Here is a 26525-nt window from a genome sequence, read left to right as displayed (position 1 = left end):
GGCCAAGGACAGGGCCAGGGATGTTGCTGCCTTGCCAAAAAACCGTACACAGCCAGGAGGGAAGCAACGGCTGGTTCAGTCATAAGCATTAACAATGCAGGTTGACCAACCAGTCCGCAGTTGTATGTGTTGTAAAATTTTGCACTGCAGCTTATGCAAAGTTGCTGATAGCAATTTGCAAATTTAATGGCGTGAACAAATTCAATCAATGTATGCAAACAATGACACCGACTTTGACGATGGCAACATTGGCCTAACCCAATCTCTTTGGCAAAATTCACAGGCAGTTAGCAGTTAGCAGTTGGCTATTGGTAACCAAAATCGCCAACCCGACTGCCCGTCTGTCAGCCCGTGTCTTGTTGTTGGCATTGAATGCATTTTAGATAAAACTGCAAAAGGCAACAATAATCAATGTTTTGGCATCTTCTACTGTCGATAAGTAATATGTCTGCTGTCTGTTGCCTGCTGCCTGCTGCCTGCTATCTTCAGCCAGCCAGCCAGCAAGCCAGCCAGCCAGCTGCAAGTAGTCAGTCAGTCAGTCAGTCAGGCTGGAGCTGTGCTAGAATTGTTTACCATTGCCAACTGATGATAAGGTTCTTGCCATGCATTGCCACACAAATATGCGGGAAATTTTACAGGTGTGCTTAGTTAGTTGTTTGGTTGTTTGGTTGTTTGAGTCTGGCCGACTGCGGTAGCTTTTCCATTTTCCTTCGCAAGATATAGTTACTTGCGGAGCATTCAGGAGTGTTTATATTATTAATTGTTTCAGGATTATAGATATACATCTTTAACACACACACACACACACAATAAGTAAGTAATATATGTATGTAAGTAGACCAGTGTAAAATAGAAAAATTCTTGCAGAATTTTCTTAAATATAATAATGAAATATATTTCATTCAACTCATATGCATGATATGCATGCCACATTCTTTAATATTTGAAATCTGTATTCAGAGCTCTGCACAATAAAAACTTAAACAGCTCTTCCGTTTTCATAGAAACAACTTGCAGACAATTTTGTACTTTGTTTTTATAAAAAGTGGCCATACACAAATTTGTCTTTGTAAGCGGATCTAATGACAACTTAACTTAAAAAGTTGGCCAAGAAATGCCAAAAACTAGCAAGAAGAAAGTGAAGGAAATCCTTTGTAAATTATTACGAAAGGCAGGCTGCAAATTAATGATAACGACAGCGACTCACACGCACACCAGGCATCCACACCCATAAGTCAGTACTTACACGCACACACACACACACACACACACACACACACACACACACTCATACACAGGTTACTTTGCTGGAGTGCCAGAAGTTTATAGCGAAGCGGGTCCAATGAAAAAATTAGTAAGTAGAACCACCGTCAGACAACAATGGACTTGTCTGTGTACACAAAAGTACTTGATGCCAGAAACGGTCCTGTAAGGCTAGTAACAAATTCACGACGACTTCCGAACGCTTGTGTTGCCAGTTGTTTGTGAACAACATGTGATTATTATTTAATTTCATTTTATATTTATGTTTTATTATAGATATGAGTTATCATATAAAGATAAATAGAAAAAATAAAGTGTTGAACCCACAAGTATCTAACTAAACTGGACAAATCATGTTCCATTTTATTCACTTTTAGTTGGGTTTTAGTTTTCCTTATACGAAACTCGATAGTTCCATAATGATGACCGTGTGTCATTCGAATCTGAATATTTTCAAATCTAAACTGTTGTGAAATATAAATGAAAACAGTTTGCCCGAGCTGACAAATTGGTGGTTTGCATAAGCGGATGAACAGTCACAGTGACAAAATGACCAACTGTGATTTTTGCATCACCAGATTGGATAAAAGTGTATCTATGTGTGTGTGTTTGTGTGTGTGTGTATATACATACACTGTGGCAACAAATGCTTGGGCCGCTAGCTGCAAGTTTTTGTTGTCACTGTTGCTATACTCTACTGGTTCAGGTGTACGTTATTTATGACCACGACTTTTTCATTTGCCTATCGGATCGCTGTGAAAGTTATAAGGTAAATATTTCCGCTGCCTGTTTGGCCCTGACAGCTCAGAATGCCTAAAAACACCCTGACACCCACACATAAATGCATTTTGTGTTACTCGATTTGAAGAATTTTTCAAAGTGCGTACATTTATTTTTTTTTCAACTTAAATTTCCCCAAGTTATACTGTAGAAGTTTTCCGTCATACACATGTGAAATAAAAAATATTATTATTAATACAACAAAATGTGTGTTGCAAAATTTATTGTATATATTCTGTTGGTTTTCGAATTATACATAGAGAGGTCTATCTCAGATTCTGGCCAGACATGGAACTGCAGTGCCAACCATATGGAATTAATGTCCAGGAAAGAAATGACAATCGCTCATGGACTTGAACTTAAGGGTTCTGGTTCTGGTTCTGTTTCTGGTTCTGGTTCTGTTTCTGGTTCTGATTCTGGCATTCGGAAGCAGGTCTCACTGCGGACAGGCCATGCTCCATTGAGTGAAGAGGCGAACTCCAACAGGCATGACGATATCGATGGGGCGTTTCACTTTCTAGTAACCGGCGGCTATCGTCCCGAGAAAAACGAACTGGTAAAGTTTGTTGTCTCATTGCGCACAAAAGAGCCACGTAAATTCTTTGGCGACAATCATTTTTGTGGTGGCAGTCTAATATCTGCCAAGCTGGTTCTCACGGCGGCCCATTGTCTATTTATTGGGTATGTGTGTTGTGTGTCAAAGTTACTACTAGTCTGGCGCCTAGTGAATAGATTTTTATATTTTACCTGGAGGGGCTTGGCAGGAGGAGCAAGATTCAGGCCAGAAAGTTGAAGGTCGTTGCTGGTGCGCCGCGTCGTCTACTGCAGACGGTCAGCACCCAGGAAATGAAGGTGGAGAAAGTCAAGCCACATTCAAAATTCTCAAGCACTCGCCTCGTCAATGACATTGGCATTGTTAAGCTTAAGGATGGCGTCCAAACAGATGAAACGTTCGTTGCTATCATACCCTTGACTGATCGGGATCCTCAGCCTGGAAAGCAATGCACAGTCGTTGGATGGGGTACAGTTATTCAGGTAAATCTAAGCACATATCCTACACTAAGAAAAAACGCTCTGAATTTTAGTAAATCGCCATACTTTTGGCACTAATGTTTGGGTCACCACATTGTTCAGCAAGTAAGTTTCCAAAAATTATGGTTGTGGCTTTTTCAAAACTAGAGTTTGCATTTATAAATTTTAGGTTGGAATTTTTCCAAAATTTTAGCTCAATTGTGCCAAATTTCCAGAGGGTTTTTGAAGAATTTTTATATTAGCTTTCTTGTTACTCAAACAGTTTATAGAAATTCGAATACTTGACTTGATTACTTACGATTTCACGGAGATTCGATCCTGCTAGGCTCAAAAGGATTTTTTCTTAGTAATCGAACATATTACTAAAAAATAGAAAAAATGTCCATATTTTTGGGATTAGGAATTATATTCATTTGACAGCGATTTACTAAAATTTAGGAGGATTTCTTCTGAGTATATATATATATATATATATATATATATGTATGTATGTGCGTATTTGTACACTGATTCTTATTTGGATCTGGGTTCCCAGTACGGCCCTATCCCCGACGAGGCGGTCAACGCAGATCTGTCGATTAACACATATGCCTTCTGCTCGAAACTACAAGGATTCACCAAAGGCATGATTTGCGCCTCGAACGCAAATGATCACCAAGCGGACAGCTGCCAGGGTGATTCGGGTGGTCCCCTTATTTGCGAGGGTAAAATAGCTGGCATTGTTTCATATGGATTCGGATGTGGTGTGCCCAATTCGGCTGGCATCTACACCGATGTGCATCACTTTCGCAAGTGGATTGAATCGAATGTGGCAACATGCCACTTGCCACTGGCCAATTGGTTGCACTGCCTAATATTAGCAGCCATGCAACTGTACTATTTATAAAATGTATGCTTTATAATGCATCGAATTTTGCGCTTTAGATGTGCAACAGGTGCGGCATTCTGCATTTGACAAGCCAAAATTGAGTGAAACCATGGCCCTGAAGTCGGCCCAGCAAATCCAAAACAAGCGACAAAATGCGGTAACCATTACGCTCACTTACACATACACCAACACACCAACACACCAACACAGCAACACTGCAACACATCAACACAGCAACGGGTGTATTTGTGCAGCCGCACACAAATGCTGTGATGGGCGCACACTCATTTTGGTCAACGGTGGTTTCTGGTTTATGGGTTTGCTGCCACATAACGCACTGTTTACTGTCTCTGACAGCAATTATCACATCACCCGCGAAGCGCACAAGTATCTGCCATAATAAATGTTATATATGTATATGTTGGGTGGCTGATACATCTGTGTGAGTTTTGAAAATAGTAAATAAACGGCTAAGCAGAAAATTGTAAACGTAAATTGAAGTCTATTTTTATATAAATTGTAACAAATATAAAGCTACACTCAGAAAAAAGTTGACCTGAATGTTTGTAAATCGCCATCGTTGGTCGCCATATTATTCAGAAAAAGTAAAAAAATTTTAAAAATATTTTTTTGTGGCTTCCTAAAAACGATTTTCAGGTTGAATTTTTAAGCAGACGAAAGCTACAAGAGCCGAGCGAGTATATTTGAATTTTAGAAGGGATTTGTTCTTAAAATTAGTACATTTCTTCTCGTTAGAAAAGTCTTTCTTAATAACACAAAATATTTGTAATTTAACAAAAATAACAAATTTTTTCTAAAAAGAAGACAAAATGTATATTTTTTTAGAGGAATTGAGTAAAATTTCGTTTCTTTGTTTTTCTAAGTGTAGTTATGCAGTAAATTCTCGTGGAATCTTCGCCAGTCAGCTGAAGATTTTAGATGGCAATAATGCGTGAAATGAAACAACATCCCACTGGCAATTCAATTGATGTGGATGACATGCTCATCCGATACAAAGATGGAGCGCTTTTGTTGTTGCAACACAATGTGGAAGTGGGGCACTGGCTTAGCCCGAGCTGTACTCATCCGCAAATGCTGTGAAAATCACTGCGGAAACATGTTGATTGAATATCTGAAATCCAATTAGTAACCACATACGTAGATACGTAGACACATACATGCAATCACAAATACAATTAGAAAAGGCAACAATAACAAGAAGTGAAACCTTTTACTTCATTTTGTCGTCACACAAGTCACGAACACACACACACACACACACACACACACACACACACACAGAGACACTCGCAGACAGAAAAGCATGTTATTTTCACGTAGGACTCTAAAGGGACAGCTACACAACCAATCACACACAGATACACACAGATACAAACAGCCACAGAGACAAACACACACAATCAGTTTGTCATTTCATATTCGTATTGTCTGCTGTTCAAGTGTTCATAATGAATTTAATCGCGTATGTTTATTGCTCACTTTTATGTGGGTGGGCCACTGTGTGCGCACACAAGGACACACATATGTACACACATACACACATACACACATGCATGCATACATCAAAATCACACGTACACACACTGACATTTGTGATTTGTTTGTATGTACAATATGTGTGTGTGTGTGTGTGTGTGTGTGTGTGTGTGTGTTCTATGGAAACATTCCCACAAGTTGTTTTGCAGCCAGCGTCATTCAACACAGTTTATCATATTGCCACGCTTCTTGTTTGCCAAGTTTGCTCTTCAGTGTTCCTTTTGCATATTGATTTATCATTGCTCTTGTTGTTGTTCTTGTTACAGTAGACACTCAGCAAAAAAAAACAAAAAAACAACAACAAAAAAACGCACAGAATTTTAGAAATTTGTCATACTTTGACGTCATTCTTTAATTATTCACAAAGTATTTTTATATACACATTTGTCTAAAACCAATTCCAACTTATTTATATCTATAAACATATTTCAATAAGCACAAGTATTTCAAAATTGCACTAAATATCTAAAAATTAGGGTTTGCACTTGTACTTTTTAAGCTTTCTGGTTCGTAGAGCGTTTTGAATTTTAGGACGATGTTTTTTCTGAGTGTACTGTTTAGCCGCTCCAAGCCAGCCAGCTTGTTGTCTTGCCCTTTTTTGTGCCCAAAGCACAGTAAATTGTTTGCATATATTAGACACATACCTCAAATTGCATTTTAAATGAAGTTCATTTGAAAATAATTGCAGTTTAACTTTATTGTCGTTGGTTGACTTTGGCCAAATTGATGCTTGCTGCACGCCCTGTTGCCAATAAAAAGCAAATGGGGCGAGAAGCAAATGCCGCTTCAATTGATTCAATCGAAAATAACATAGCCAATTGAATTAATTGGCCACTTTACATATAATGAATAGAAGCCATCAAGCCCCCATCAAGTTCCCCCAATTCATGGGCCAAATCGCTCGAAGTTCCTCAAACCTTGCCACTCACCTGGGGGATTCATTTTCACACAAACCGCAACAGCCTTAGTACAAATGGCACTGTCCCTGGTTTATTGGGACAGAAATAACTAACGCAATATAAACAACAAATGTCAGAAGTCAACCCGGTGTTGTACTAAGCCAAATTGCCTGCCACTAAGCAGTAGCAACAACTTAGCTAGTTGCCACTTGCCACGTTGAGGTGATAACTACAAGGGCTTAATCAACAACCTAAAAAGCATGCTAAACACACTCAGGAAAAAATCGCCCTAAAATACAATTTTTCTATTAAGCAAATATGTTGCTTAATGACAGAAAATATTTGTAAACAGACGTGCTAACTTTTGCTTTTAGAAATAATCCTTATTTAAATTCAGAAACAAGTATTGAAATTTACTGGCTCGGTTTCTAATTCCCTGTAAAATCGTCAATCTTTTCAAATTCAAATATATGAATTTATAAACTATTTCAAATGTTTGTATATGTGAAATCTGAAAATATTAATGTTTATTCATAATAATACACGCATAGAAAGTAACACCTTGAAAAATAGACATAAGTTGTTCTTAATTTTAGATAAGTCCACCCTGAAACCTTTGCAAGATCAATTCAGAAATTTCCTTTCTGAATAATATCTACTAAAATGTAGGACAAGTTTTTTTCTGAGTGTACCGCAGTAAGTTTGCGTCAATTCAAATTCATTCGAGCAATGGAGATGCAATGGTCAAAACTGGGACAATACGAGTACCAAGGCGCACAAGTGCCTGACGAAAGCCCCGACTAAGCTAAAAACGCATTTCCGATATGTAAATTGCATTCATCACATACACACACACACAACCACACGCACACACACACACACACACACACACAGACACAGAGGGACTTGCAGTTTTGTTGATTCGTATAAGTAAGGGGCAACCGGTCAAAAGGATGGCAAACTCTCGTCTCATCTCTTCGTCGCAACACAACACACATCCTGGCCAAATCGCCGGCTAAGCTTCAACTTCAACACATAGATCGCGTCGGGCCGAGGCCCAGTCCCAAGCCCAGGCCCAGGCCCGAAATCGCTATCAATTTGCGTTTGTAAATACATTTTAATGGCATTTCAAAGTAAAGCTGAGTTGACTCCGGGCGGGCTGCGGCACCTCATTCACCATCCATCCATCCAACCACCCATCCAACCCGCAACATGTCCCGTAATCAATTTGAAAATTTGAACGTGGTTGATGCCGTCTATGTGCTCGGTGCTATATGCTCTGTGTTCTGTGTTCTGTGTTCTATGCTATTGCGGATGGAACTGGCGCTCAGCTATTGCGTGGGTCTGAGTGACACCGGAAATTCAAACTACTTCCTGTTTGTAGCTGGTATTCGTTAGCACAGCTTTTCATTTGAACTCGAGTTTGGTTTGACTTGATGGATGGCTTCGGCGTCGATTTGATTTGTTTTCATTGTAACGAGCCTTTTATTAGCCACACCCTCCACCCTCCAACCCCAACTCCAGCTCCAGCTCCAGCTCCAACTCCAGCTCCAGCTCCAGCTTCATCACTATCACCCTCACCATCTCTAACACCAGCTCCCTGACACATCACTAACATCAGCCTCGGGCCCAGACCATTACCGGCCTTGGCGCGGAATGTGCGGCAAGCACGCTTGTTATTGCCCTTATTGTTGCCGCTGCCTCGTTGTGGCGTTGTTCGTTAAATGCAAACACTAAAAAGGGTTTTCAAACAAAAAAAAAAAAAAACAAAAAAAACAACAATCAACGCCATCAGCAATAGCAACAGTAACCCACCAAACAAACCACCCAGCGACCCATCCAACAACCAACCAACCAACCAACCAACCAGTTAGTGACCAGCCAGGCAACTACAACAACTTGCTCCTGTTACTCGACAAGGGGTGCAGGAGGGTGCAGACGGCGGGGCGACCCAACGAAACAGACGGAGCCAAAAGCAGCAGCAGCAGCAGCAGCAGCGGCCCCGACGCTGGCCACCGCTAGCGGCGACAACCACCCGATTTCGATTCTGTTTGCTATACACTGTGGCACCGCACAGTGCTGGTCATGCGAATAGCAACAGATGGCTATTTTGTTATTTTACATCGCTGCACATATACAACACATATGTTCAAATTATGTACAGTATAAAAATAGGTAATAGCGCTCGCTTTCTCTCTCTCTTCCTCTCTCTCTCTCTCTTTCTCTCTCTCTCTCCATCTCCCCTATGACCAGCTGCTCATTCCTTTTCACTCTCTCGCTCCCTCTTGCGCCATCTTCTCTATCACTCTCGCTTCATGATTTTTCTCATGTCGAGAAACTTAAACAACTCTCATTTTGTGTAATGTTGCCCTATTCAAATGACGCAAACTGTCCCATTTTTTAATTGCAAGACATTGTGCGTGTGTGTGTGTGTGTGTGTGTGTGTGTGTGTGTGTTATTGTCAGTCTGTAGCAAAGCGATTTGCATACAAATTTGGCACGAAGTGTAAATATTTAAGCAGATACAAAGTGTGAGTATTAAATTTTTGATACTAATTAATTATGCATGTGTAAATTTTGCTATGAAAATTATTATAACGCCATATTTTGGCTTACCATTTGTATGGCATACACCGAATCAAACGCACAAACACAAACACACACACACAAACACACACACACAGTATCAACTTCGATAATTCAAATCGGCACACAGAAATAATTTCGGGGCAGTTAAACAAGTTGAAGTTAGAACACAAAAATCAAATAATTCTGCGTACAGTTTGATGGGATAGGCTCTGCTGTTGTGTTTAGTAATGGAATGGAATGTTAAATGGAAGCCTGCTTTATTCAATGTTTGACGAATACTTTCGCTAATTATTAAAACTCACAGCACCCATTTATTGAGGAAGGAGCATGATTTTTATATGCTCTACATATTGTTGCAGGCAGTGTGTAACATAACATACAGCTCTGTACATAATATACGATATCGATAACGATAACGATAACCATATCGCTGTGATCAGCAATCGGTGATAAATAAATTATAAATAAATAAATAACTAAGCTTTGTCAACAATATCTCAATAGAAATTTACCTGTACTTGTCAAGGCAATTAAAAAGCCATTAACTTCATGGAAAATGGATGTAACAAATACAAATACGAGTAGTTACACTGCCAACTACAATCCACAAAAAAAAGAAATATTATGAAAGAAATTCTATTAAAACTTTTTCACTTTTCGCTTTCAATGTGTGGCTCAAATGGGTCGCAAGTTGCAAGCATCTGTTGGTTCCATTCAAAAGTCAAAAATTCCAATAAATAATTTGTATACAAACACACATACCAATCTATGTATATATGTTAGTATATATATATATATATATATATAGGAAAGTCTTAAAGCGTATTAGCCAGCTATGAACTGGCTGGCCAAGTGGCGCTAAGACTACGATGATAGCAAGATAGCATAGCCAAGTAAAGTGGTCTGGATAAGATATTGAGAAGCTGTTCGCAAAAAAAAAAAAAACCAAAAAAAAAACCTGTGGCTGCGGCAGCCGGACAATGGGGGCAATGTGACTGGGCAGGACGACCACAGCCGCCAGCCGCCAGTCGCCAGCAAGTGCAAAACTGTCTACAAAAGTGTAATCTATGGCCGAGACCACTGCAGACTATTTGTATTAATTTGTTATTGTTGTTCTTGTTGTTGTTGTTGCTGTTGCAAAAAGCCAGCTATTGAATATGAAAACTGCGCACTGCTCCACGAGCTAGAGATTCCAAAGAATTTGTCTTTACATTTTTTACAAAATGATCCTGCCAGGATGCTTCTGGGGACTGCTAAATATATTGATTACAGCCTGAGGAGGGGTATTTAAAATGCTTGCAGATCGACTTTAAAGCGTCTACTAAAGAATCTACCCTTAACAAATATATATAAAATATATGACCACTAATCGCAAGCTGTTATATAAATATAGCACACATCATTCCAATTTGTTTTAACTCTTTAACTCTGTGTTTGTGATACGCCTAATTGATAACTACACTCAGGAAAAAATCTACATCAGTTTTAGTAAATCATCATACTTTTGGTGCTGAGAGTTAGTCACCAAGTAAATCTCTACAATTTATGGCTGCGTCATTCTAAGAACCAGGGCTTCGATTTCAAAATTTCAAGGCATAATTCTAAAATGTAGAGAAAAATATGTCTAATTTCTAAATTGTTGTTTTCTAAATACTTTTTTTTTTATTTTGCATATGCTATTATTATTTTGCGTTAGAACTTTAAGATTTCATATCTACACAAAGATTTTAAATAGTTAAAAAATTGAATATAATTTAATTTGAAGAAACTTACGATTTGAAGGGGGATTATTGATTTGCGAGTTGAATGACTTCCCGCTGAGCCACAGTGCCCATTTCTGGGGCAGAGGACAATTAAACTCAAATACAAAAACCAAGCCAGTAAATTTTAATAACTTGTTCCTGAATTTTAGAATAAGTTTATTTGAGTTTTTTGGCATTGTCGATTTAGGGCAAACCTTTATAAATTTTAAAAACTGTTTTTCGAATATGTACAAATCCGATTTACTAAAATATAGGATTAATTTTTATTGAGTGTGGTTGCGGTCCTCCTCATATATTTCTAATCCCCGCCATATTGTCTCGAGTGACGGACAGCGCTTAGCCCCTCTATTCTGGTAGAGTGGCTTGGAGTAGGGCATTAAGAAGTACTGGTTTTAATTCAGACGACGCGCAATTCAAGCGAAGCATATCGGATGCAAAACTTGCAAAACGTTTCATCCAATTAGAAAACTGTTGTTTTATTGTTAATTGCCTTAGAGGATAGTGCTTCATAGATAGAGATGGAGATGCAAATTGCAAACTCGGCCGACGCGGCGACGACATCCACATCTAGATTGCCGCCCCCCCCCCCGCATCCGCCCACTCCCCCATCACTTCCCCCTCGAATAGCCAATGAGCCGTAATTAACTTTATCCCAAAATCTTTGCCACAACAGCAGTCGAGTGGCAGTGAATAGTCGGCGCTTGACTGCTTAAGAGCTAAAGCTGGAGCTGGACTACACTTGAAAAAAACATTGCCCTAAATTGTAGTAAGTCGCCCTAAAATAAAAAACAAAAAGTTTTTATATATTTTGAAACAATTTCGAAATGCTACGGAAAATTTCTTAAATTTAGAAAGGCTAGCCCCAAATCGACAAATCCAATAAATATGGTGTTTAAAGAGTAGAAGAAAAAAAACGTAGAAAAAGTTCTTTCAAGTAACAAATGCGTAATAATATAGATAACAAAAAAGATAATATAAGAATTCGTCAAAAAAAAAAAACATATAAAAGAACAAACACCCTGGAAATTGTACATACTTTTTCTAATTTTTTGATAAATCCAACTTAACACAACCATAAATTTTAGAAATTTAATTTCTGAATAATTTGATGATAAGCACCAAAATGATGGCGATTTATTCAAATTGAGAGTGATTTTTGATGAGTGTAGTACGGCTCGTACCAGGACTAGGACCAGGACCAGGAGCTGGAGTGAAAGCTTGATTTGGATATGGATCTGGATCTTGGAAATCAGGGATTCCTTAGCCTGGCGTATTTATTAAGTTAAGCAGCTGAAATTGTGTAAAGATGCTTTTATTTATTATATCGATGGGCGTGGCGTGGGCGTGGGCATGGGCGAGGGCCTGTGTGCGTCGTCGCTTGTTGGTGCGTGTAATGCTGCTCCATGTGCCAAAGCAGACACTTAAGTCTGCTCAGCTCCATATTTTTCTTACACTCTAAGACATCCCCCCCCCCCATTCCTCCTTTCCCTCCATACACACATCCACACCCCACTTTTTTATCCAGTTACTGTGTTGATGTTTCTTTTGGGTCTTGCTAGTTTTACTTTCGGACATTTCCTCTTGTGCCTTGTTCCTGCTGGACTGCTCGTTATCGTCGTAGGGCATTGGCCATCCACTATTGTTGTTGTTGTTGTTGTGTTGTTGTTGTGTTGTTGTTGTTGTTGTTGCTGTTGTTTCCTGATTATTTTTGTAATTGTTGTTTAAGTTGTTGTGGTTACATCAGAGTCGCATTTGCCTTTATATACCGTCTAAGCTGCTGTTTTCGGGCGTGATTTAATTGAAATCAATTAACAGTAATGAGTGGTCATTAAGCCAGCTTACTGCTTACTGCTTACTGTTTACTGCTTAGCTGATGCTCCACTCCGATCAGCGGAGCAACTTCTGCAACTTCATTTCATCAGAGTTGCTGTGGTAATTACGTAACTTTCTGGCTCGAACTGCCCCACCACGAATGTAGAGGGACTGCTGAAGCAGAACCAAAGCCCAAAGAGCATAGTACAAACAGATTTTCAGATACACACACACACACACACACATGTATTTCCTTATATATATGCTTGTTTAATAATTAACGTTCATGAATGCAAACATATTTAAATAGAAAGCAGTATGCAAATTGAAGGCAAACTTAATAAATATATTTCAATTAACTGGGGGCCACTGCGAATACCAATAACAATAATAGCAGCAAAACCAAGTGCAAAACAAAGTTGCCAGCTATTGCTAACAATAACAAATTAACTGCGCCAGATGCAAAGGGCCTTGCATCGAGCCCTGCTTCCAGCTACCAAAAGGAGCCACGGGGTAAGGCCGGCCACATATCAAATGGAGGCATAACATTTTCTTTTACAGTAAACAAACAAACTTAACCAAAAGTATTTCTCCAACAAAAAAAGTTTGCCATATAAATTGGTGGATGGACAGTGGGTCGTTCGCACTTAAAACTCTCAAGAACCAGCCACAAAACGCTGCATTCGAAAGCGTAACTTCCATGAACATGCACATGCACATATACATATATATTCACATACATACCCTATACGCAAATCGTTCGCTCAATGCGGTATATTATTCTATATTCTATATATGTACATACTTTATCTAACGGACAGCGAATAGACAGAGAGAGATAATATAGAATAAGCTTGTTGTGTTGACTATACTATGTATAGTCGATTGAACTGCAGCCGTGCGGGGTATCTGATAGTCATAGCTAGCTGCGTGCATTAAGCACTTTTCTTGCTCCGTTTGAGTTTCATTTTTACATTGCCCACTATTGTGCGCGTTTGGTCGCTTGGGAGGCTTGGAAGGAGGCTTGGAAAGAGGCTTTGGGGGGGGGTTGAGGCTAGTCGGTGTCGGTCCACTTGGCAAAACGTTACATCCTCTGCTTTGTCGACGTTGCCAGCTCGTTTTTTAAATTGTTTTGCTGTTTATTGCAAAATTACACAAAAACAATGCACGTTGATGAAGACGGCAACGTTGACGACGTCGAGAAGTAAAAGGCAAAGGCAACGGCAAAGGCAACGGCAAAGGCAACGGCAACGGCAACGGCAAATTCAAAGGCGAAGTGAATAGCAATGCGCAAAAACAAAAGAGATAACGGCCATGGGGCGGTGATATTAGAGCGTCTATATATGTGCGTGTGCGTGTGCGTGTTCGTGTGCGTGTGTGTATTAGTATATCAGTGTATGAGTGTATGAGTGTATGAGTGTATGAGTGTATGAGTGCAACTGCACCAGAAACGCCACAAAAAACACAAACTTTTCAAAATGGGAAAACTTTTTTTGCTCAGCGAGGACAACAAGGACACTAACAACAAGCCAGGCGAGGCCAGCGTCCAGGCCAGTAACGAGCCAAGTTGAAAAATCTTTATTGTGTATCAAACCATTTGTATTAATTAGGAGCAGCAACAAAATAATTACAAAAGTATAAAAAGCCGAAAGCAAACGAAAAACCAAATGCTTTGTGCACTTTTTATGTTTCTGGGACCATTTTACAAATTGGGCTGCGCAAAAATCTATTCAATTTAAAAGTTACAAATAATATATCATCATATACCATCTGTTCGAATTAAGCACATGGTCCCATTTACCCAGTACACAACTACATAAATATGTGCATATGTATGTGAAATAGTCGGAAATCACTTAAAAAGTACAAATGTTATATGCACAACTTACATACTTAACTAATTGAATGTTTTGTTTTGTTTTGTTTTTGTTTTTGTTTTTTTCTCTTTTTATTATTGCTAAATAATCTTGATTGTGGGAAACTAGAGCCAATCACAAGAACAACACTCCTCATACCAAAGTGACAAACTTTGAAAATATGACAAATATAACTTTGATAATATTACAGCTACATATGAACATAGCTGAGCGATACACTCAGAAAAAAATTAATCTATGTAAGTCTGAAATGAAATTCGCACTACAAAATATACAATTTTTCTTGATTTTAAAAATCATTTCTGTTTAGAAATTAATTTAGAAATGCTTGTCCTAAATCGACAGACGCAAAAATCTTTTGATTTTTTTCTATTTTCTGAGGACGTTAAATTAAATATATGAATACTATATTTGAAATCTTAAAATATTAATGTTTAATAAATAAAAATCGAATATAACAATTCGTCTATGGTACACACATATATATTTTTGGAATTTTTAGAAAAATCCACCTTAAAATTGAGAAATACAATTAGAAAGCCAGCCACTGGAGCCAAATTAAGAGCGATTTTATTTATCTGAGTGTAGAGAGTGAATGCTGTGGTCGAACTCGCAAAAACAAAGCAGATATAAATTGTAAAGTTTTTGGTGGCGTTCTGACAACACAGAACGCAAACAACACACCACACAACACACAGCACACAACACACAGCACATGCCACACGCCACACGACCAGCATTGAGGGACTACGGGCGACTACAGAGAGCGATAATAAACTTATTTACTGCATAGTTTATGCGCACCAGCTATCACTCATACGACATGGTGTCGCACATTTAACATGTACCCTTGTGTAAAAGCGATAGGGCTGCGACTCTCAAAAACTGGCACCAAATCCACCATGCACTTGTTATACATATACATATACATATATATATGTATATATGTATATATACAAGCATATATGCATACATATGTGCAGGTCCTTGTATCGAATAGACGAGCGAAATATCTACAAAAATATAAGTATCTACAAGTATAATGTGATCATAAAAAGTCTTTTCATTGCGTGCATAAAGTATTAAGCTACTTTGCAGCATCTTTGCATGTATTACCAAGGATAATAAACAAATACACAAATACACAAGCAGCATGTTTGTGTGGCTTATAGGCAGACAGCAACAGTGGGTCAGAGGCGAAATCTCGACAAATGTTTCTCACCAATCTAGTTTCACACATTGAATATGTTTGCCGAAGCTTGTCAGTTTCTACATTCGAAAGACCAGGGTTTTTATATTTCAATATAGCTGTTTCGTTGTTTTCTATATGTTTTTACTTATATTATTATTAAATATTCGTATTTTCATTTTCAAAATTTCAATAATTTAATTTAATTTTCAAAAATGTATGATTGGTTTGCGAGTTGAGCCTGTAAATTGCATTACTTGTTTCTAAATTTTAATTTTTAGAAATGCTTTTCTATAAAATAGAAAAAGTCGCCATATTTTTGGGATTGCCGAATTGGAGCGAGCATTTCTAAATTCGAGATATTTTTGTTCTAATATTTAGATATTATTTCTAAATATAGAACAACTGCCTCGTTTTTACGCGATTCATTTTAAGGCGATTTAGTATGCATTATATCCATTTTTTCAGTTTGCGATTGCCCAAAAAATGTCTGAAAAATTCGCAACAATTGCCAGTGTTTGCGCACCACTGTCGTCCTACCTACCATCACATATACATACATACATACATACATACATACATACATACATATACATATAGTGAAAGCATCTTCCATATTCCATCTTTCATCTAGCGTCTTGCTTGCCTTTAAGTTACTTATCCGCGCCGTGCACTTGAAATGGCGTCTGACAGAAACGAAAGCATTTTGGTTTGTGATATGCATTCTTTGTATGCTGTCTCATGGGTCGCCAATGAACTTGATATGCCTATTTATTCTGATTATCTTAGGGCCTAAAACAAGAGAAAATATATATTTCGATAAGGGATAATTATGACAAAAACCCCTTTCAAAATGCGACGGGCAAGTGGGAATCGCTTCTTTTCTAAATATGATGATGATGATGATTATGATGATGATGATGTCTAAGGGAAGAAAGACACTTATGTACTTATGCACTCTCCTAATACTCACTTACAGTATATTAAATGTTCTTAAATAAATAAAATGAGCACTCGCATCAATATGCGCACCCACAATGTTGATGGCTTGCCAAAAAGGATTAAGTTAAGAAAATACGCGAAATTGAATTCCCTGTCATCATCGCCCCATTCCGTTTTTCACACACACACACACACACACATACACACACACACATGCACGCACGCACATGTGTATGTTTTATGACTTGTTGAAGGAAATGAAATTGCTATTAAGGACGAAATACTCGTCAGGGAAAACAAGCAGTTCGAGTGCCCATTCGCAATACACCCTATAAAATAAGCAATTGCATTTCCACATAACAACGGGAAAAAATCTATAAGTAAGCAAGTCTAAGCAATAATTAGTGAACGCTTTAAATGCTCACAGTAAATAACAAGTAATAGTTTAATTGCTGATTGTATAAGTATAAGAGTGAGTATATGCATAAGTAGTGAACGCTCTAAAAGGTCACTTCATCGCAACAGAGACAGATGAACGGATGTAGAAGTTAATTAAGCATTAGTACAAGTATTAAGTATTAAGTAATGAACGCTTTAAGCAGAGACAGACGAACGTGTTTGATTTTGTAAGCGTTGGCCATGTTTAATGTCTAGTCGAGTATGGTCGGTCCATGTGTGTACCCGTTGTCATTTCTTCGTTGTCTCCTTCTGCGAGTTGGCAGTAAGCCGAGCAACAAAATTGATATAATCTAGCACTCGTACTTATTCACAGCGGCGCATCTAATGTCGGTTCCTGGGGTCCATGCACTCACTCCCTCCACTGACAACAAAATGGGAAGACATCTGTGATAGACAAGAAGTTGGCACTGCTCGCACACCACAAGCGTTAAGTTAAATATAGATATAAATATAAATATAAATATAAATCGTAATAAATAAATATAAATACATATGTACATATTGTAAATGGCCAATCAGTTATGGTCCCCTATTCGGAAAACAGCAAAACATGAAGCTACGCACCTGAGCAATATATATATGAATAACATATATATATATATATAATATATATATATATTTGGGGCACTTAATTAGAATAATATGCATTGCTAAGCGGCTCTTGCGATTTTCGGTTTTGATATCGGATTGGTTTGGAAACGAAGGCGGGAACAGTTTCGATTTCAATGCACTCTCTTAAAGCATATGTATTGATGTATGCATGTACGTTTGTTTATGTACATACATACGTATGAGTACATACATGTGGGCAGACAGACAGACAGACAGACAGACGGACAAACATAGCTCTGGTCGCTGAAGCAGTCGGTGGGCGACATTTTCGTTTTGGCATTTCGCATGCAATTTGCGGTTCATTGATTCGGAAGTTTTCCATTTAACTTAAGCCTCTTTAACAATCCTATTGACGCAAATTTCTACTTACCACTGCAGGGCACTAGCCGCTCTCTCTCTCTCTCTCTCTCTCTCTCTGCTTTCCGCCTGTAGCAGTTACAGGTACGTACACTGGTCGAGGTCCAGGTGCGGGTGCAGATGCTCAAAACCTCCATTTATCTGACCCATCGGACCACGGCACAAATCTAAGCACAACCACGCATATGCTCACTGTCCGCGTTAATAATAATTGTATTAAAGCATTCTCATTCCCTTTACTAATTAAGGACACACTTGCCCAGTTACTTGGCCGATGTACAGGCGCAAAATTTGTTAGAGAAATATAATTTCTTCAATGTAAAAACATTCCGACTTAGTTTGCACCTGCTCTGAACTCCACTTTCCATCTGCGCTGTTCCTTAAAGATACATTGATTAACGAGACCAGTTCATACAACAAATAGGTGCAGCACCTGTTGAGCTTTTGGAAACGTGCCTAAGACCTAAGGTTGAATTTGAATTTGAAATTGTTCTCATTCATCGTTGACCCCTTGTTGAAACCTTCAAGTTGTTAGATCTTAAGTACGCACCGTCCACCGTCCATTGATGAGTCAATCATATATTAGCTGATGTCTGGCCAACAATAATAGACTTCTAAACTACACGAGCGTGCTCACTACTAGATACCCTATACGCAAGTCAACTTATCTTTTTTCCCACTGTCTTACATTTCATAAGATCTCAGATCAATTTCTTATGGCTGACGGATCACCATTCTCTCTCTCTCTCTCCCTCTCTCTTCTCAAAATGCATTCCCAATTTACCAAATCAAGATGATAATCTAAAACAAAAAAACCTTTTAGTAACACAAAACAAGAGCAGCAACCACATTCATAAATCACAGCTCTCTTAAGAATTGATTTCATTTGGAGAGTATTGTAGCGACCTTCTCATCCTCTCTTTAATTTAAATGCTACGCTCTTTTGTAGCCTTTCGTTTTACTATTGCTACTGGTACATACCTTAACAGAGCAGTTGCAGAGCCAATCAATCTTGTTCTCTCTGCAATTGCTATAACCACAGAGAGCACAATGGAATCTTGTCTGCTCTTGCTGCTGCTATTGCTATTGCTATTGAGTAGAGCAAAGCAAAGCAGAGCAAAGCAAAGCAGAGCAGAGCAAAGCAAAGCAGAGCAAAGCAAAGCAAGGCAGAGCAAAGCAGAGCAGAGCAAAGCAGAGCTGAGCAGAGCAGATCATAGTGAATGAGCATTCACATCACTTTTCTGCTCTTGCTCTGTCAAAGGTCGTAGCAGATCAATATTTGAGTAAAAGATTTTCTGGCATATTTTGTTTTTGCTTTGCGCAGCTTAGTTTTGGCCGCTAACTGACAAAAAACAGTTTGCAATAATGTTTTCCTGTTTTCCATTTCCATTTTGTGCCAGCTTCAATTTCAAATCAGGCAAATTCTGATTATATTATTTGTGGTCATGCACCACTTATAAACAAATTTGAAATGATTTTTACACTGATTCTTTCAACGGTTGTCAACACTACAAACACTTTCTTCACAATGCAAAGAATGGATAATTTTGCGTTTTTTTAATTTCAAACAAGTTTAAGTTAAAGAATCTTGTTAATTTTTCTTTTTTAACTGGTTGTACAAACTCCTTTAAATTGTATAAAAATAATAAAAAGAAAAATATAAGTAGAAAATAAAATTTTTTTTTACAAAATAAATGAAAAAAGGTGAATTTTTTGCTGTGTCCGTTCTTGATACAATGATACATTAAGAACTTCTGCGTTGATTAAGGATCGAAAATGTCTACAGCCAATCAATATAATGTCAAGGTAAGCAAGGTAATTTAATCGGTTTACCTGTTGCCGAAATTATCGATAAAATGACAACAAACAACAATCATCAGCATACGCTATAGACGAACCAATATTCCAAATTTGGAGTCACTCAGCTCCCATAGACTGAACAGGCAGACGGAAACGGATGACGGTTGACGGATATGCTTTCTTCTTCCTCTTTGCCCCATACATGTATGTATGTATGTACATTTGCACAAGTTTATTTGACCCGTTTTACCAATTTTAAATGAACACAGGGTATAAGGGCAACAACAACAACAACAACAACAGCAGCAACAAATATGCGAGCAAACAGCAACAAGGGCATGTCGGAGAATTACCTTAAAGCAGCTAAAGCAGTCGCACACCCACACACACCCACACACAAACACACACAAACACAAACAAACACACACACACACGCACGCATACACAAACAAACTCCAGCCACGTACACAAAAGCTGAGGCAGACTGAAGCCGTAAACCAAAATGCCGTCCAGAAGACAGGTGCAATGTGCAATCTTTTGGTATTTTGTTGGCTTTGCACATTTGGCGTAATGCCAAAAAAAAAAAGAAAAAATAAAAATAAACATAAGAAAAGAAAAAAAATAGAATAGAATAGAATGGAAGAGAGCAAAGCAAAACAACTGCGGCAACAGCAAAGACAAGTACAATGAAAATTCAACACCTGAAAAATGCAAACACTTAAAAGACGTCAAGAAGCAAACTCGACGCGGATGGCAAGGACGAAGAAGGCAATATCGATGTGCCAGCACTTTGCCAGTGATGAGGGCGATGACGACACAGACGGAGCCAGAGCCAGAGATGGAGCCAGAGACGGAGCCAGAGACGGAGACGGAGACGGAGCTGCTGAGCTGCTGAGCCTTGGCCTGAGCTGCAAGCACAGCAAGGACGTGCATTCATTCAAATCGACTCCGGCTCGAGTCTGCCCAGTTGCGAAGCACAACGCATACAAAAGAAATTCATTTTAATGCACAGGCAGAGTCAGAGGCACAGGCACAGGCCCGAGCATTTGCCACTGCCACTGTCTGGGGCAGGAAACCATTGCCTGTGGGATCGGGTCGCGGGGTTGGTGTTGGGGTCGGCGGCAAGGTCTGCGTGCGCCTAAACGCTGCAAATGCTTCATTCTCCGCGCTTCTTAAATTTAAGCTGCCAAAGCGCATTGCTGCGACTACACTTGGAGAAAAAATGCAAATCGTTCTAAAAACACATAAAGTTTTTCTTGTTTTCAGAAATATTTCTTAAATATTAGGAAAACAAATTTCTAAAATTTTAGAGAACATATGAGAATTTTTTTTTTATTGGATTTTTCAAAATTTCTAATAACATTCACCCTGATATAGATATGCTAAACTTGGTTTTTAGAGAGCCACAATCATAGATTTTTGAAATTTCCTTTCTGAAAGTATGACAATTAATGGCGATCAACAAAAATGTAGGGCGATTTTTTTTTAGTGTAGAGCTGCAATCGGAGATGGAGCTGCAGTTGGAGTTGGAGTTGTAGCTGGAACTGGAGCTGGAAACTGTGGGCGGCCAAGTGGCAAGTCAAGCCAAGTTGAGTCTATAATTTTTGTTGTGGTTCCTGTCTATTGTCTTTACGCCGTTCTCCTCCTCACTTTTGCCATTACCACAGCACCCAATTTTCACTGCCCTGCTTTACGTCGGTTTTACTTTACTTAGCAGACTGCCGACTTTTTTGCGTACAACATTTAAAGTAGGCTGGCATTCGTTTTGGCCCGATTCACCGATTTCAATTAAACGCGCGCCCATTAAATGTGTCCATGGTGCAACTGAAGTATTAAGCAGTTTGGATTTTTCTTTTTCAGCTAACCGGCACGGCTCAAGGCGCCTTTTGATGGACTGAAAAATGTTGCTTTTGTTTTTGTTAATTAATTTTATTCTGTATTATCAATCCATTGCCTCAAATGTATACATTTGACTGCTGCTTATGATTGAAACAATAAATCGTTTTCCTAACTGCTGATTTAAAAAATCGAGTCTCAATATTTTTATAGGCTTTCATCAATTTTGTTGTTTATGAAATTAATTGCATATTCCATTTAACGAATCTATTTCAATAAGCGCGCTGAACGCTTAGTGTGGCTGAGGAATAAGAAGAAAGAGGAAGAAATGATCACGGTATCGATAAATGATAATGTAGAATCTATCGTACAAGTGGCGCGATGCCAGACCACCTTTTTGCTGCGTACTATTCTAGTTCAGAGCCGGATCAAATCCCTATATCAACAATTGGCAAAAAAAAGAAAAGTTTAAAATTGTGGTAGGAATCGAGAGAGGCGTTTACCAGTTCTGATCACATATATGTAACTACATATGTACACTTTCTGAAATGTTGATAAATCAAATGTTGATAAAACGTACAAAAACATAATCATTTTTCAAACTCAAGACAAAAATGTAGCTGTCACCGATGACATCTTCTTTCTAGAAAGTGTGCGTAGTCTTCAGCATGCCAAAGATAATTTGGTTTTCTAGTTTATTGTTCATTTTAGTATTGAGATATTGATTTGGCATTTCCATAATTTCTTAAAAATAACATTTTATTTATAAATAAATATATAACTCTTATTAATTCAATCTGCAATATGATCATTAAATTAGGCCAGCGAATATCAAAGATATTTTTTTCTTAAGTCTTACAATTTAAGCCTACAACATACTGAGAAAGTTTTGGCCATATGTCAATGCCACTGAATAATATAGCCTGCAACATTCCGAGTGGTATGCCTATAACAATTTGACATGGATCTTCATATTATGGTTAAGGATTCATTATTACGAGTATAACTTGTGTAGCCCAGAAATAACAGAAGCATCCGAGCGCGCAACGCACAGGAACGTTGAACGGCTTTACGCTGACTGACTAACTGAAGCCAAATACTCGTTGGAAGCCAAATATAGTGAATCCTCTTAGCCTGCGTTGAGTGAAAGCTCTCGGAATGCCACTCAAATTCAAAGCGCATGTGCCTAATCGAATAAAAAGCTCAACATTTGTGGGTGGCGCCAATTTGTACTCAATTTTTTTTTATTTACTTTTTTTTTTGGCAGTATAAACTTTCGCTCGTACTGGCCGTCGTGTCCGCCTAGGCTGCCGGTATTACTGTCAACTGTTGGATGCGTTCGCCTTGCAAGAAATCTGGCAAATCAGTTCACATCGGTACGTCTGATGAATGACTGTCGCTGATTAAGCGTCTGCTGAGTCATCGATATTAATTTATATGTTTTCCATGTAATCGCCTACATGTGCATTATTATGTATGTATGCATAAGATATATATACGTACAATAAATTCTCCAGGAATATTGGTAAACTGTATGTCGACTATGTCGATAGCGCTAGGTTGGCAAATTTGCTTAAAGTTTGGCTCAGAAAGCTAACAATGATTTCAAATCGGCCGCCGCCGTTAATGCCGAACAATTAGGTTGTTAGCAGAGACAACAACCATTCGGCACGGTTGCATATATACGAAAACAATCGCAGTGTTGGTTAGCAGAGTATCGATAACAACGCAATCGATGCACTTTTTTACATCCCTACTCCAAAATAAACAGCACGAAAAAAAAGACTACAACAAAAACAAAACGCAACACAAACTGAACGCGAACATAAACTACAATAGCAGAAAGTCAACATTCAGCAAAAAAAAAAACACGAATGTAAATGGCCATGGCTAAAGGCGACATCCACTAAACAGGCGAAAGCTAACAGACTGAGCCTACTTTGCGCGCAGTTGACGCAATTATGCAAGTTGCAATTGCCGCAATAACAAACTGTACTTGCTGCTAGGTAAAAAAGGAAAAAAACTGCTGCTCACTTGCACTTTTTCAACTTTGGGGCCACAGAGCCACAGTGCAGCGATGTAAGGCGCTGCTTGCAGCAACGCGCACAAATTCAGGTGAAATCAGCAGCAGCAAGTAAGTAAAAGGCACGCACAATTCCCAAGGGCTCAACTCAACAACTCTCTCTCCCTCTCGCTCTCTGTCACAGAAATGATGAATACCAAACATTCCTCGGAACCATTCTTTATATCAACCAATTTGTTCGACAACCGGCGACTCAAGCGCCGCGTGTGCAAATGGATGGACCGCCTGCGCGAACGGCAACAACACTTTTACATGCATGCCCAAGCACCTGTTCCCGTTCCCATTCCAATTCCCGTTCCCGTTGCCGTTCCTCCTGCGCCTTCTGCTTGCAAGACTGATCGCATGAGGCGACGTTGCCATATGTCGTCGTCGTCGATGTTGTCGCGTCGTCATGTGGCCGCCACACTGCCCGCAGATATCACCATCGATCTTCTGTCGGATGACGACGATGATGATGGCGATGACGACAACCAGACGAGGGCGAGGACGACTGCTCCCAGGCCATCCAATTTGACAGTGAGCAACGGCAGTCTGCAGTTGTCCATGGTGCCGAACATCACTTTGGTGCCGGCGGCGCATAGCTCGACCATGTTGCTAATGCCAGCGGGCAGCAGGAACAGAAGCAGGAAACGTTGTGGAGATGTGACAACAACATGCAGCATTGTCCTCACCAGTGACGATGAGGATGGCAGTCGAATATTGGCCAGTCGCCGAATAATGCGCTCCCCACCGCCGCTGGCGCCGCTCACCCGCTCATCCGGCGTTGGCGCCGTCGTCGAGGAGGAGGTAACTGTGTCGCTGGTGCCACGGAATTCGACCACTGCCAACTGCCAGGCGCGCCAGGCCTCGTTCCACAGCAATCCGAGCAGCTGCAGCACACCAAGCACCACATCACCCAAAACCAGCCACTTCGATGGCTATCTCCGGGTAGATGTGGATGGCGGTGATGTGGATGCCGTTGGCGCGTTACCGGATGAGACCACCGTGCACACGGTCATCGCGAATCGCATCTACGAGCTGTCGCTGAGCAAGTTGCGCGAGGGGCTCGCCTCCAGTGGCATGCCTGAGTATGCCCAAGATCTGCTGCCCGAGCAGCTGCAGAAGCTGTCGCCGGCGATGCGTGCCAAGGTTGCACCGATGGTGGCGCCGTCGCCACCGGCGCCAATTTCCCTCAAACTCTCCAGCGATCTGAGCATATCACTGATCTCCGATGACGACGATTGTGATAGCGCCAATGGCAATGGAATGACAGCATCAGCAACTGCTGCTGGTGGCAGAGGCAGAGGCGTCGGCATTGACCTGTTGCATCCCGTTGTTGCGGCCGAGGCGCATGCCGCCGCCAAGTTACTCAAGCAGCAGCAGCCACAGCTCTCCGTGGTGCAGCATCTACAGTATCCGGGCCATGGCACCCCCGTTGCCCTGCCCGTTGTGGCGCTCGGGGCAACGCCGCCGACAACAAACAGACGTCGCAAATTAGGCTAAGATTCATGGAATCATTCCAATCAATCCCCCTTCCCTCCCTCCCCCCAAAAACACATACAGAATTTGTCTTATACTAGCCCATAGTGCAAATTTATAAGCGTAAATGCATACATGTAAAAGAATGAGATGACGCTGCCTTGGAATCAGTTGAAGGAATTGTCAGAAGCAGAGGCAGAGGCAGGCAGATGTCGAATAAACAGTTGCCGTGAAATACACGGCTTTCCTGTCAGTCGTTATTAACGATCTCTCTCTGTCTCTCTCCGGAAACCCTAAATTGGAGGTCAGGTCAAACACAAACGAAGTTGGAAGCAAAAAATAAAACCATACATTGGAAGTCAAACGTCGAACAAACTGCGCTGGAAGCTAGTTGATCAAGCCGTGCACACTTGAATGTCATCATCCTCCTCACACTCAAATTATAGACTTGCAGTTCCAGTTCCAGTTTGGTGCAGTTGAACGTGTCTCCCTCCCACTTACGTGTTTTGCATGCGACACACAAGAAACACGAATGGTTCCGTCTTTCTCTCATACCTTAGGCCTTTTAAAACATACAATTTTAAAATTATGAAAAATTATAGAAAATACAATCAATTGAGCGGGAAACAAATTCACAATATTTATATAATACACACAATTATTTGTATACATCGTTTAGCTGTAAACACTTTATTGGCTTGGAGTAGTCTTATGTATATACATTTTACTAGAATAACTGATTCCCGATCCGCTCGCTCGCAACAAGGCTCTCAATTGATATGGCCAATAATAATAACCAACTGGCAACCATTGGCGATAATACGGCTACACAAATTGTAAATATTAATCCACAGTCCTAGTTGCTAAGAAATTGTATTATAGAATATTTTTATTTTGATTAACAATGTATGTATATAAAAAACAAAAAGAAAACAAGTGATTGATTGTCTCTCGTACATTTCTGTTAGTTGAGTGCGTTTTATTGCCTGCCACCAGAAAATTATAAACTCCATCAAATATCCTGCAGTTGGAACAAAACTCAGAATGCAATAGTCGAGTGAGCTCCTCGACTACGAGCTAACCTGCCTGCCACCCAGCTGTTAAATATATTATTCCACTTTATTTGACAAATTATAAATATATGTATACAGAACTGGAATCAAGGGCTTGCGATAAGAACGTGTCTACAAAATTTCTACATATGTGTATGTATATATATATATATATTTATATATAGGTATATACTTTTACGTTTTGACTATAACTTGGGTATTTCTTATACGATTTTGATATAATAATGATTTGTCATGGAATATTATGTTTAAATTGACAAGCTATATCTTTAGACAT

The 26525-nt window shown here is 39.5% G+C and overlaps 2 protein-coding genes across 2 annotated transcripts; both read left to right on the top strand.

Annotated features, from left to right (window-relative positions):
• Nucleotides 1–2212: 2212 nt before the first annotated feature.
• Nucleotides 2213–4438, top strand: LOC6566374 (anionic trypsin). Its single transcript, XM_032738835.1, has 3 exons — nt 2213–2724; nt 2808–3078; nt 3611–4438. The coding sequence occupies exons 1-3, from the start codon at nt 2249–2251 to the stop codon at nt 3959–3961; spliced, it is 1098 nt and encodes a 365-aa protein (XP_032594726.1). The 5' UTR covers nt 2213–2248; the 3' UTR covers nt 3962–4438.
• A 19000-nt stretch (nt 4439–23438) lies between these two features.
• On the top strand, nt 23439–25833 carry LOC6566373 (protein a6). The gene is made up of 2 exons (XM_001991981.2): nt 23439–23768; nt 23842–25833. Exon 2 carries the CDS (start codon nt 23844–23846, stop codon nt 25197–25199), a length of 1356 nt encoding a protein of 451 aa, XP_001992017.1. The 5' UTR covers nt 23439–23768; nt 23842–23843; the 3' UTR covers nt 25200–25833.
• Nucleotides 25834–26525: the final 692 nt, after the last annotated feature.

Source organism: Drosophila grimshawi, unplaced genomic scaffold (genome assembly GCF_018153295.1).
Source record: "Drosophila grimshawi isolate 15287-2541.00 unplaced genomic scaffold, ASM1815329v1 contig_848, whole genome shotgun sequence".
In the NCBI taxonomy this organism is placed as follows: Eukaryota; Metazoa; Arthropoda; class Insecta; order Diptera; family Drosophilidae; genus Drosophila; species Drosophila grimshawi.
This window is presented reverse-complemented; position numbering and strand designations above follow the sequence as displayed.

Excerpts from the sequence above, each read along its gene's own strand:
- LOC6566374 (XM_032738835.1), top strand. The coding sequence starts at position 2,249 with ATGTGTGTTGCAAAATTTATTGTATATATTCTGTTGGTTTTCGAATTA. Across the intron at positions 2,725-2,807 it reads GCCCATTGTCTATTTATTGG|GAGGAGCAAGATTCAGGCCA; the intron begins GTATGTGTGTTG and ends GGGGCTTGGCAG. Across the intron at positions 3,079-3,610 it reads GATGGGGTACAGTTATTCAG|TACGGCCCTATCCCCGACGA; the intron begins GTAAATCTAAGC and ends CTGGGTTCCCAG.
- LOC6566373 (XM_001991981.2), top strand. The coding sequence starts at position 23,844 with ATGATGAATACCAAACATTCCTCGGAACCATTCTTTATATCAACCAAT.